At 36.9% G+C, this 12,769-nt stretch overlaps 1 protein-coding gene and 1 non-coding gene across 2 annotated transcripts in view; both read right to left on the bottom strand.

Moving 5' to 3' along the window:
- Positions 1-12,769, bottom strand: part of LOC127218135 (melanoma inhibitory activity protein 2-like) — a 90,636-nt gene that overhangs the window by 37,048 nt on the left and 40,819 nt on the right. The window contains 6 exon segments of the mRNA XM_051179144.1: positions 4,033-4,137; positions 5,335-5,406; positions 6,617-6,727; positions 9,511-9,595; positions 9,691-9,716; positions 11,022-11,153. Coding sequence (XP_051035101.1) covers positions 4,033-4,137; positions 5,335-5,406; positions 6,617-6,727; positions 9,511-9,595; positions 9,691-9,716; positions 11,022-11,153 — 531 coding nt within the window.
- On the bottom strand, positions 12,398-12,519 carry LOC127218139 (small nucleolar RNA SNORA26). The gene has a single exon (XR_007834155.1). It is a non-coding gene; the product is annotated as a small nucleolar RNA SNORA26 (small nucleolar RNA).

Genomic DNA, 12,769 nt, shown 5'->3' with positions numbered 1-12,769 from the left:
ACTCAGATGTGGTTCCTTTTTATAAAGAACTTTCAAAGCAGAAGACTATACAATTAGAAATATTCTTCAACAGTTTTCCAAGGAAAATTTTCATCAAGTACATGATTTTGACACATACTTGTATGAAAAATCTAGTCAATTATTTCTATCTTTGTACCCTATATACTGTGTTACATCTCATTACTTTGTTTGTTTGTTTGTTTTGTTTTCCCAATAGAGTTTCTCTGTATTGCTTTGGAGCCTGTCCTAGAACCAACTCTGTAGAAAAGGCTGGCCTGGAACTCACAGCAGAGATACACCTTCCTCTGCCTCCCAGGTGCTGGAATTTAAGGTATGTGCCACCAATGTCCATATATATATATATATTCTGCAGATAATCTGAGCCTGAACTTCACTGTGAGTTCCAGTTTAGCCTGGTATACATGGTAGGACTTTGAAGTGAGGATGACTCAGCTTTTATTATAGTAAGGACAATCAACACAGGAGTCCTCACCACCATGTTTTCTAAAATCTGAGATGATAGAACAAAGATGTGAAAGGAAAAGGCATCAACCCCAAAAGAAAATGGACAAACAGAAGGAACACATGTGAGACCAAACAATCCACAGACAATAGAAGAAACATAAGCCAGTTAGAAAAACATAAACTAAGATGCCCTGACACAATCCAGAGAGGCTCATGATTGAAAGCAGTAGTAGTAGATGGAGGAATGGAAACCAAAAGGGAAGAATTAAGGAACTGGAGAGACAGTAGAGTAGTTAAAAGTACATATTGCTCTTGCAGAGGACCCACACTCAGTTCCCTGCACCTGCACTGAATAGCTCACAGGTGCCTGTAATTCTAAAGATCTAATGTCCTCCTCTTGTCCCTATGAATGCCTGAACATATACACACATACCAACACACAGAAGCACACACATGCTCCTGATATCTCTCCTATTACCTCCCTGTACTCGTCTTCTCTCAAACATGCATATACACATCACATTTTCTGCAACTCATCTCATTTTTTCTTTTATGCATACATATAGCTGAATGTTTCATCCCTACTTGCAAGCTTCAATAGTGCTGTAAGGTGTTATGCATACAGCAGTACAAAACATATTCATCAATGTCACCTACCTGTGAAGCACACAAGCTGAAATAACAACCCAGCAGCAAGATGTGGCTTATGGTACCACAGTAGCATAAGTGTTATTAAAGTAAGCAACCACTTTCTAATTGGATTTAAGGCCAACCAGCTCAATGAGATGAAATGTTGTCCAGCACAGCAATGCACACCTTTCACCTCAGTGCCCAGGAATCAGAGTCAGGTGGAATTCTGTGAGATCAAAGTCATCCTATTCGGCATAGGGAGCTGGAGGATAGACAGAATTACTTAAGAGAGATTATTCCTTCTAAAAAAATGAGGTGGACCATTCCTGACACTGTTAAGGCCTCTAGTCACTACACACAGTTACACACTTGTATCCACGTGCACAAATGAACACACACACACACACCCACAAACACACTCAACAAATCAGGTAGTCGTCAATAACATTATGATGGAAGGGCTTTAAAGTTAGTCTCTCCAGTATTTCTTGGATTGCTATATGGTTATGGAAGGCCTCACACTCCATGGGAAGCAGAAAGGGGATAGGGAGGGTTTTGGTGGGGGTTATAGGCGTGAATGGGAACATGAGAGAACTGGGATTGACAACTATGTTTCAAATTTAAATAAAAATGAAAAAAAAAACAAAATTTAAATTATCACAATAAATAGTTCTAGTAACCCACAATTTCAAGAGTTTCCAGAATGTAAGAATCCAACATATTAAAGAAACCCTATGTGACACATCATCACACAATCTCAGAGAGCTAAAGACAACAGAAAGATAATGTTTGAGGAGAAAAAAAGGGCAGAAAGCAAAGAAGGTCCAATAATCAACACAGCATTCAAGTTTCAAAACCAAACATGGAAAGGGAAGACAATGCAGCAATATCAAAATTTTATTTAAAAAAAAAAATGCAGCACAGCAGAAAGATATCCTGGTGTGAGCCTGCATGAGATTATAGTGAGTTCCAGAACAGCCAAGACTATTACACAGAGAAACCCTGTCACACTAACAACAACAAAACAGAATCAAAACACCAAGAAGTGCAAATAAGTATCTATATATCAGAAACATGAAAGAGAACAACGAGTTAGAGCAATTTCTCAGTGGTTAATACTATGCACTGTTCTCCAAGGGGTCCTGAGTTCAGTTCCCAGCACCTATATCTGGCTCATCACAGTCACTTATAACTCAAAGTACAGGAGATTCAACATCCTTCCCTGGCCTTTGAGAGCACCTTAATCATGAACACAAATGCACACAAATAACACATGCACAAAATTAAAAAATAATAATTAATTTCAAAATAAAATCTTTTTAAAAATGAAAAATAAGACCTTTACAGCTATGCAATCTCCTTTTAAAATACCTACTGTACCTTATTATCTGAAAGATAAACAAGTTAATGAATGTTCTCTTTTGAAACAGGAAACAGAACATTTTAGATAAGGAAACAAGAATCCTTGGCTGTTGAGTGAACTGTGGTATCAGGACAAAAATGCCCAGTAGATCTATAGAACACATTTTTCTTTTTCTTCCTTTGCTCTTTCTCTTTCCTTCCTTCCTTCCTTCCTTTCTTCCTTCCTCCCTTATTTCCTTCTTGGAGATATGGTTTCTCTGGCTATCCAGGATCTCATTCTGTAGACTTGGCTGGGCTCAAAGTCACAGAAATCCACCTGCTTCTGTTCACAGTGCTGGGATAAATAGGTATGTGCCACCACTGCCACTCATTACACATTCTTATTGAACTAGGAGAATCTAAGATTCCAAGAAAAATGGCCCCCAGAAGAAAATGAAGGAGGAGTCCAAGAATATTTATGGTTATTTCAGGAGACATGGATTTGGTTCCCCTTACAGACTATGTTGGGGATCTGATGCTTGTGACCTCCAAAGGTACCTGCACTTGTGTGCACATATCTAGAATCAAGTTACACACATGCACATAATTAAAATAAAAAATAGAAGAGGAAAAATCTGACAGTAGGCACACACATACCTATGAACCTAGCAATTAGGAGACTGAGTAGCTCAGTAAGTTCCAGGTCACCCTGAATTACAATACAAGACACTCTCAAAAAATAAATAACAATAATAACAATAATAGAATTGTAAATGAACAAATTATCCAAGGCAGTTGAGTGATTGACATTTCCATTGAGATAGATTACAAATATCCATTACAGGAAGCCAAGTAGTAAAATAAAACGTCGGGCAACTCAGGATATATAGTCAAGTCAGACAGACTACTATTTAGAGATCCATAATACTGTAAGAAGAAAATGTCTCACTAGTAAGTTGGGAAGATAGTAAAAGCGTTTCCACAAGAGGAAAGGAACAGTATGACTGTAACAAAGTAAAGGTAAGGACCAACACCATGTCACACCTGTGCACAGTCAAACTCTCACACCACACCCCCACACACACACCCATCTCAATGTGCACACTATATAAAGGAAGGAAAAGAGAGAAAGCAAGGGAGGGAAAGGAAGGAAGGAAAGATACAGAGGGGAAGGGGCCTGGGACCTGGGAAGATAAACAGATTTATGACAACAGCAGCGAGAGCACGTGTGTGTTAGTGTGTAGGAGAGAGGAGGGTGAGGATAAAAGGTAAGTTGTCACTTTATATTACCCAAGAACTCCTCCCTCCTCTAGGACCCCAATTGGTAATCTGTTAACTCTTACTGCAGTCTTTATTGTGAGGAATCCTGTTAGCCGATGTCTCCTGTGAGAGTAAAAATTCTGACTGCCTTCTATCATGGGAGAAGACAGATGGAAGAACACACTTTTAAATCCTCTATGGGAGTCTGCAGGGGAGACTTCTTGCTCTCATAACTTTACTCATTCACTACACAATTCCACACATGGTTCATTCGTGAGGTGCCCAGAACATCAAAGGCTATATTCATATCTAAAAGAATATCTGTAGTCTACAAACCTGATGCACGCTTTCCTGAAGTTGAGAATTTTAATTAAAGGTATCTGTTATTACTCCTTTAAGTCGTTCTTTATTTATTTCAAATATTCTTAGTGTGGTTTTGGCCTAAGTAATAGAAATACACCGTTTAAAACAATTTAAAAGAAAGCCCCCTGATTATGTCTTTTCTGGAGAACATAAAATGTAAGCAAAGGCCAAAACATTCCACTATTTACAGCAGAGACAGTATCAACACTACTTTGATACACTCATTTGCCATATGACTTTGAACAAATTATTGAACCTTCCATGTACAATGCAGACAATTTTGTTAACTACTGAAATAGAAAAGAACAATTATTAGTTACAGAATTACTGGTTTATTTAGCGGCTTACTTAAAACACTGCTTGTACTGCCTATTTGCCAAACATGGCTTCACTTGCTACCAGGAAGGGAATAACATGGAGAAATAGCTGAAAGAATGGGTTGTCACCCTTAGCAACCTTCTACTGCCATGTACAGTTCAGAAAAATTTGCTTGCTTGCCTGCCCACTTTGTGATTTTAAAAAAGAAACTCTAACCAGAATTGAAGGCTTTCTGGAGGTCTCATGAGGACAGTCCTCATGCTCACTAGTGCAGGAGTAGATATTAGAGAAAGACACCACAGTCCTTACTCTTTGTCTCCTGACCTAAACTTTACATGGCAGGAAGCAAATCTTTTTATTATCGATACATGTTACACAACTTCAAGAGTGCTCAGATACATTCCTAGGTTAAATATATCCAGAGGAAAATGAATTTCAATCAAAGTAACACATTAAAACAAATGCCTATTTAAGCTTGGCTACATTTCAAATACTAACAATATTTTATTACCTAATGTGATGGCTATGTTTGGTTATCAACAATAACTGGAATTAACTAAAACCCAAGGAAGCTGTGAGTACTGTTTCTATCTAAAGGACATTGGAAGGAGGAAGCTTGCTGGTCCTCACCCTCACTGGCATTACAGCCTACTTCTTTGGTATTCCAGTGTATACTGAGTATCAGGTGAGACATCCAGCCTCATGGACTGAGAAAGTGCTGGATTCTTGGAATCTCTGTTGGTAGACTGACATTGCTGGACTGAGTGGATCACAGCCTGGAAACGCTTTAATAAATACCCGATATATATATATATATATATATATATATATATATATATATATATACATCTTCTAAATTCTGTTCCTCTAAAAAACTCTGACAAATATACCCAATAATAATATGAAACATAAATGGTCATCAGAAATGACAGACCAATTTATTTCAACTTAACTTACTTCAGCTAGCTGTGATTTGACAGACTGTGATTCATCTGCTAGAGACTGCATCAATTTTGAAAGGCCACTCATCTGAAAAGACAGTATCAGTCAGTAAGAATTTAATAAGTCCATTTTGCTCCAAGACAACATGCATTAGTTAGGTACATTATTAATTTACTGTTAATAAAAGGGAGAGGCCAGATGAGGAGGCCTTGTCAGATTGCATTCCAAGTGCTCACAAGGATTTTACAAATTATGTAATCACATGATGTCCTTACAAATGCAATACATCATAGAACTTTTCAGGTTTAAGGTGAACCCACTAATTCATGTGTTAAATAATCTCACACACATCAAGATTTTGCTTAATCCAGAATTTAAAGTAAAATAAAAGATATATATATATATATATATATATATATATGTTATATATTTTTCACTATGAATATTCAAGTTATATTGTTTATGGTTACTTGCAATGTAAATATTGAAATTTTCCATTTAAATAACAAGCTAGCCAAGTGTGGGGGTGCACACTTGTAATCCCAGCTCTTAAGAGGCACAGGCAGGAAGGTCATGAGTTTGAGGCCAGCCTCACTTATACATACAGGACTATATTCTAAGAGTATGTCAATAAATATAAACAATAAGAAAACAGGAATGTGCACAAGTCACTCATCATAACATCTAAAAAGTAAAAGTTTGATGGGAGGTGTTGGCACATGCCTTTAATCCCAGAAAACAGGAGGCCGAGGGAGGTGGATCTTTGTGAATTCCAGGCCAGCCTGGTCTGCATAGTGTGTTTCACAACAGCCAGAGCTATTATACGGAGAAATCCTGTCTTGAAAAAGCAAAACATAACAACAAATAAACAAAAGAGGTGAAAAGATCAGATCAGATGTGAAAATTTTTGTTCTCATATTATTCCACATCATTGTTTTTCTTTTGTCTTTTCAAGACAGGGTTTTTCTGTGCCACTTTGGAACCTTCCTGGAACTCGTTCAGTAGAGTAGGCTGGCCTCAAACTCCCAGAGATCTGCCTGCCTCTGCCTCCAGAGTGCTAAGATTAAAGGCATTTGTCAAGAATGTCCAGCCTGCATTCATTTTTTACATACATGAGTTTCTTTTCATTTTTGAAGATAGTATATCCTCTCCCTGTTCAGGGCTTGGAACTGTTGTTTCTTCCTCCCAAGTGCTGGTATTATAAGATTGTGCCTCTATGGTTGGCTCACATATAATATTTTAATCAATATTTAATTTATTTAAGATTCATAATTCTCTTGGAATATATAAGACTCACCAATTCCTCTTCTTCATAACGTTTAGCTCTCTCTTCTTCTAGTTTCTTCTCTATAAGTAATATTTCTTCTTCAAGTTTAGATTTATCTCTTTCTAGATTTTTATAAGTTGCCTAAAATAGAAAGCTAACTTTAAACAAGCCAAACATAAGAAATTTTAGTTAGGGTAAAAATCAGATGAGTATACTCAAATTAATAAACACTTTACACATTTTTTCATTTCTCAAATATTAAAATAACAGCAGATTTAGCAGTTGCCAGCAACTTCTATCAAAAAGAAAGTGTAAGTATTTTAGGTGCCCACCAGTCAACCATGGAAAACAATGAATACCCCCTGAAGGAATTAAAACAGTTGTATTCCAAAAAAACTTTTATGTAAAAATAAAGAAAAATTAATGAGTTTATTTGGAGTCTAAACTCCCTGCGGATTCTACAAGGGCATTCTACATCATAAACATAGACTTGCTACTCAGGACAGAGGATGACAGAACTGCCATTCTGGACTGAACTCATAATCAAAGGGACAAAGTTTTTTTTTTTTTTTTCTGTTTTATCATTGGTAGGAGCAGGCTATTTCTATTCACTATAAAGGCTCACAACTCAGTTTTAATAACTGTTCCACTTGCAAAGAGTTTTGAGGCACTTCATCACATCATACTCTGTCTGTTAAGACGAGCCATTGTGTCCTCTGAATCAGGAGAGTTAACTGTCCAACTCTCCTAAACTCTCCATTCTGTGAAATCATGGTTATGGACTGAAAACTGGCTGTGATGGAGTGTGTAGACAAGGGTTGATGCACAGAAAGGGATTAAATATTTATCACCATGCCAGTCTTTACAATTTAAACCTCTGGTCTAATTTTAGTAAATGTGTACTACCATGGTAAGAAAAAATAATATAGTTACAATTTACTTATCTGCTACTATGCTTAAATTTGTGAGAGTTCTATGTTTCTTTCCAGAAGCAAACTATGTCAAAAGTAGGAATTGTCTTTCCAATCCTTTCACCGGAGTACAGAATGCAGAATTTCTTTCTTTCTATAAATCTATAGCTTCTGATAAACTGATTTTGTATCCCTCAAAACAAGTTAATGACAAGAGTTGAAACTGTTATGTTTTAAAATATTTTATGCTACCTACAAATATTCTGTTTCCACTAACTTTTTCTGTACATTGTAAGATCCAGATACACAATTTCATATTTCTGACATAATTATTTTTGAGGAGACAAGATATTTCTAATAAGAATCTTTTCCCTAGCTTTTATATCATACTTTTGTTTTTACCTTCAATCTCTGTATTTCTGTTGATGCCTTGTCAAAGTTGGCCTCCATTAAGGATGACTCTAAGCCTTCATACTGAATGAAATAAGGGAACACGTGAGGAAAAAATCTTAATTTTTTCTCAACTTGTATCTAAATGGACACCAAAGAAGGAAACAGAATTTATATCCACCATGTAAAGTACCCTTGGATTTTGTGAGCTTAGTTTTGCAATCTAAACACTGTGCCGAGGAAAGCCAGGTCTACAAACAAGCTACAACCATCAGCCTAGGCAACATAAGGCAGAACGTTTCCGTTGTGACTAGCAAAGTTTCCCCACATCTGCTGGGGCTGAAAACCATAATAGCAAGTGTGACTAAAGAGTATCTAAAGAAGTGAGTCTTCTACTATCCCCTGAATGGATTAATGGCTTCTCCAGTCTGTCAGTAGAACAATATGTGGTAACTGGCTATCAGACATTTATATCATGTGATAAATAAGGCAAGTAAGGAAGATAAAATCTGTGAGTTTCAGACCACCCTGGTCTACAGAGTGAGTTTCAGGACAGCCAGTGATGCACAGAGAAACCCTGTCTCTTTTATCTCAGCACCTCAGAATTTGTGTTATTTAGAGACAAAGCCTTTGAATACAGCTAGGTTAAAATGAGGGATTTAAGATGACCGCAACATAATATGACTGATATCCTATGAGGAGAACACTAGGACAGAGAAAGACACAACAAGCAGACAGTACTATCTAAAGTCAAGGGACAGGTCACAGAGGAAGCAAAGCCTGGCTATATCTCCATGGACTCGTTTCAAGAACTGTAAGGAAATTCACTTCTGCTGCTAAAGGTATTTTGTCACAGTAGCCCTAGCATGTCCAAATGAAAACAGTAAATAAAGTCTCTACATGATAACAAGTAAAAGTACCTTTACATCCTTGATAAGCAAAAAAATCTCATGAAACATTACACTACATTAAATTGTAATTCAAATCCTCTACCTTCTAAGACACCAAACAAAACAGAAATGTAAGCCACAGAGTAGAAGAGATTTACAATCCATATATCTGAAAAAACTCTTATATATGACATAAAATAGTAAAAGCAAAGGCCCTAATCTATATGGCATAAACTGAGAAAGATTATGAGTGCATTTAAAAGGATGGAAATGCGCAAGTGAGATGGCTCAGTAAGTAGTTAAGGAGCTTGCTGCCAAGACTGATAACCTGAGTTCAATCCCAGGGACCCACGTAGTAAAAAGAGGAAAGTGACTCCTCCATGTCCTATGATCCTATGATAACTACACAAATGCCTTCTTGGGACACGCCTACACATATAGATACAAATAGACAACACAATAAAAATAAAGTCATCTTTTAAGGTGGATAAGACGTAAAAGGCAATTTTACAATATCTAAATGAGCAATAAGGAAATCAAGGTGCTCTGACTAAATAGTCAGGGAAGGTAAACACTACACATCACCAGGGTGGCTGCAAAGAGAATGGCTAAGTGATGAAGTTGAGCAGCAACAGAGCTCTGGTCTGAAACAAAGCTCTGATGGCAGGCAATAACCCATGGAGAACAATTAAGCAGCACACTGTAATGGGTGGTATTTTCAATCACATCTTACCTCCTCTTGAGCAAGGCACACTTTGTCAGTTAGATCACATTTCTTTTTGATGTCCATTGCAAGTTCCACAGCCAGTCTATTCTCTCTTACTGAGAAATCAAAGGAAAGATTATTAGTGCTAAAGTGTGAAAACACTTTAAATTAGATACAATCACAAGATCTAAAATCAAAAAAGACTACTTACTCAAATAAAGTCGGCTCTGAATCTGAAACAAAAATTTAACAAAATTACATTAAAACAAATATATCTTCAAACAAATCTATCTGACTTCTACTTCCAGCTTTAAGACTCCAAATTTCTTATGGCCTTATGGTAAATAAATTACCCGAAAGCCTTTTATTTCAAATGAAAACAATGCTATATAGGAAGGTCTCCCATTGTGTGGTATCATGTGTGTCTCTGAAACAGTCTCATTCTAAAGAAAACTGTATAATTCCACTTAACCCCATGTTTCCCAGGCATATATTGGCTCTAAAACAAAGTATTTTAAGGAGCCACCATTATTAAATCTCCTACGGTTAATAATCAAAATAAAAATATATGAAATATCATTGGACCATAGACCTTGACTGACTAAAAAACTCATTAGTCTTTTTCTTCTTCATACTTCAGCTTTCGATGAGGAAGGGATAAATACACCCTTGAGAACAGTGGGGATAGGGTAAAGTGATCAAGGGACGCAAACAAGAACACTCATGCCACCTAGAAAACAGAGACAGAAAACTGGAAGGAAAAAAATGACAAAAAACAGTGGGATATATGTAAGCAGAAGGCAAGGAAGAAAAAACGATGAAGATATTAGAAATGAAGTCAGTCAGAAGCACAAAGGCCAACATCTAAAAAGAAGTCTCAGAAAGAAAACGCTATGTTATGACTCCCTCCTTAAAAACAGTTAGCATAGGAAAAAGCAATATATGATCCAGGAGAGCCATGAAAGTAGCGATTTTTACTCTTAGTTGGGAAGTAGATATACCTGCAAACTTTTCAATATTGTTAAAAACAGCACAGACACCCCAAATTTAAAGAAGAAAAGGGAAAGAAAGAAAGTTGGGGCTTTAGTACTAGTGTGTAGTATCCCTACAATAAAATCTTTTAAAATATACTTACATAAAAATATTTCTCTTAATCCCTGTTCAGTTTTTAAAAACCACCTGTTAGCATAACGGAGAACATTAAGACCTAACTCATTTCCCTGAAATAACAAGTTTCTCCAATTAGTTGTTCAGTCTAAACACAAAATGAAGGTTACAGAGAAATGGCTCAGAGCATTTGTTAGTCTTGTAGAGGACCAAGATTCAATGCCATCATCGACATTATAGCACACAATCATCAGTAATTCCAGCTCCAGGACATCCAACAATGGCCCACTAATCACTTCTGTAGACCAGGAACACATAACACACACACATACATACAAGCAAAACAGTCATGCACATAAAAGGAAATAAACTTAAAAAACAAAAGTAAAAAACCTAGAATGACCATTCATTTACTATAAGTGGTAACTTACTGATCGCTATCCTCTCCAAAGAAATAAGAAAATGGTAAGCAGTGCAATGGCAACCACACATATCAGCGATTCTAATGATGGCTCACTAGGATCAAAGCTTGTTGTCATATCTTCAGGCACTGCTGCCACAACCTTTGAGACAAAGAAAATAAACGTATAAGCATGCTTCTTCAACAGTACTGGTACAAAGACAGGCACAGGTGGCTGTGGCCAACTCTATTCATATTGAATGGGCTACCATAAAATACAAAGCAGAATGCCTCCAAACATGTTTTCTAGTAAATTACAATTGTTCTTATTGAGGGGCTAAGTGTGGTGAAACAGTAGTTTTCACACAGAAGTTATGGGGAGATTCCACAGAGCATAACTCCAGGACAGTTAAAGGATACGGATATAGTATCAAGAAAAGAACATTGTGGAATATTTTATATGTGTTTCATTCTTTTATGTTGCATTTATTTAACTCTGTAAAGCTGTATTACTTTGCCTGTCTAAAACACCTGATTGGCCTAATGAAGAGCTGAACAGACCAATAGCTAGGCAGGAAAAAATAGGCAGGGCTGGCTGGCATGCAGAGAGAAAAAATAGGAGGAGAGACCTAGAGAAGATCCAGGGACAAGAGGAGGAGGACACCAAGGGCACCAGTCACAGAGTAAGAAGGAAAGCAAGGCATATAGAACAAATAAAGGGAAAAGAGCTCAGAAGCAACACATAAAGAGAAATGGGATAATTTAATTTAGAAAAGCTGGCTAGAAAAAAGCTGAGCTAAGGCCAGCCATTCGTAAGTAAGAATAAATCTACATGTATTTATTTAGGAGATTGGTGAGGGACACCATCCCTACCAAAGATTTTTAAAATCCAGTTTAAAAAAAGTATCAATGATCTGGGTTGGGTTCTTTTCCCTGAGTTCAGGTTCATGATTTATCCCTATGCACTGGATTTTAAATAACATTTCCTGCAGAGGAAAAACACTGATCCGCAGCTTGTCCTCTGAGGAAGGGAGAGTGAGAAGAAACTGACAGAGCTTCAGAGTTGGGATTTAAACCCTTCCTTCCTGTCTCTTGAGTTAAATTAATGCAGTTTGAGCCCAAAAATAAAATGGCTCTTTCAAAAAGAACCATAGAAATGATGGGCTTGACTCGTTCCAGGCATCAACATACACCATCTAGAAACTCCACAGCTGTCTTCTCCTTGGGGTCTGACAAAATGAACAACAAATCCTTAGATAATTACTATCTATAAAACCTGTTTTATGCTAGTACATGACAAGGACCTTTTACAAACTGCTATCTACAGCTTATTAACTAATACCAAAAAAAAATACATGCAATAGTATCCTCTTTCTTTATTCCCTGTATCTTTATTTTCCTTTTTACATCTGTGACTCCAGAAAGGATCCAAAGTGTAGGTGCACAGCCTCTGCTCTGGGTTTCATGGAGAGTTCCTTTAACCTTGTGTTTTAGATCCTTAAGTTACAGGACTGAACTTACAAGGGCTCAGAAAAGGGTTAAAAATATTTTATCCTGGAAATGTCTCTCTCGTTCTCACCTGAGCCACATACACAAAAGTGTGATATCATGTTGCAAGGCAATGATAACAAAGATTTGCCTCTAGGATCACAAGAAAAGATATTCAGGCATGGCAAATATTTCCATTATCTCCCTCCAAAGACTATGAATGTATAACCAAGCCCTCCACATACCCTCTAAAATATTCTTCCACACCTCACAGAGTAATGCCTGCAGTTA

The sequence above is a fragment of the Phodopus roborovskii genome, unplaced genomic scaffold (genome assembly GCF_943737965.1).
Source record: "Phodopus roborovskii unplaced genomic scaffold, PHOROB, whole genome shotgun sequence".
NCBI classification, from domain to species: domain Eukaryota; kingdom Metazoa; phylum Chordata; class Mammalia; order Rodentia; family Cricetidae; genus Phodopus; species Phodopus roborovskii.
The sequence above is the reverse complement of the archived record's forward strand: the minus strand, read 5'-3'. Positions and strand labels throughout refer to the sequence as shown.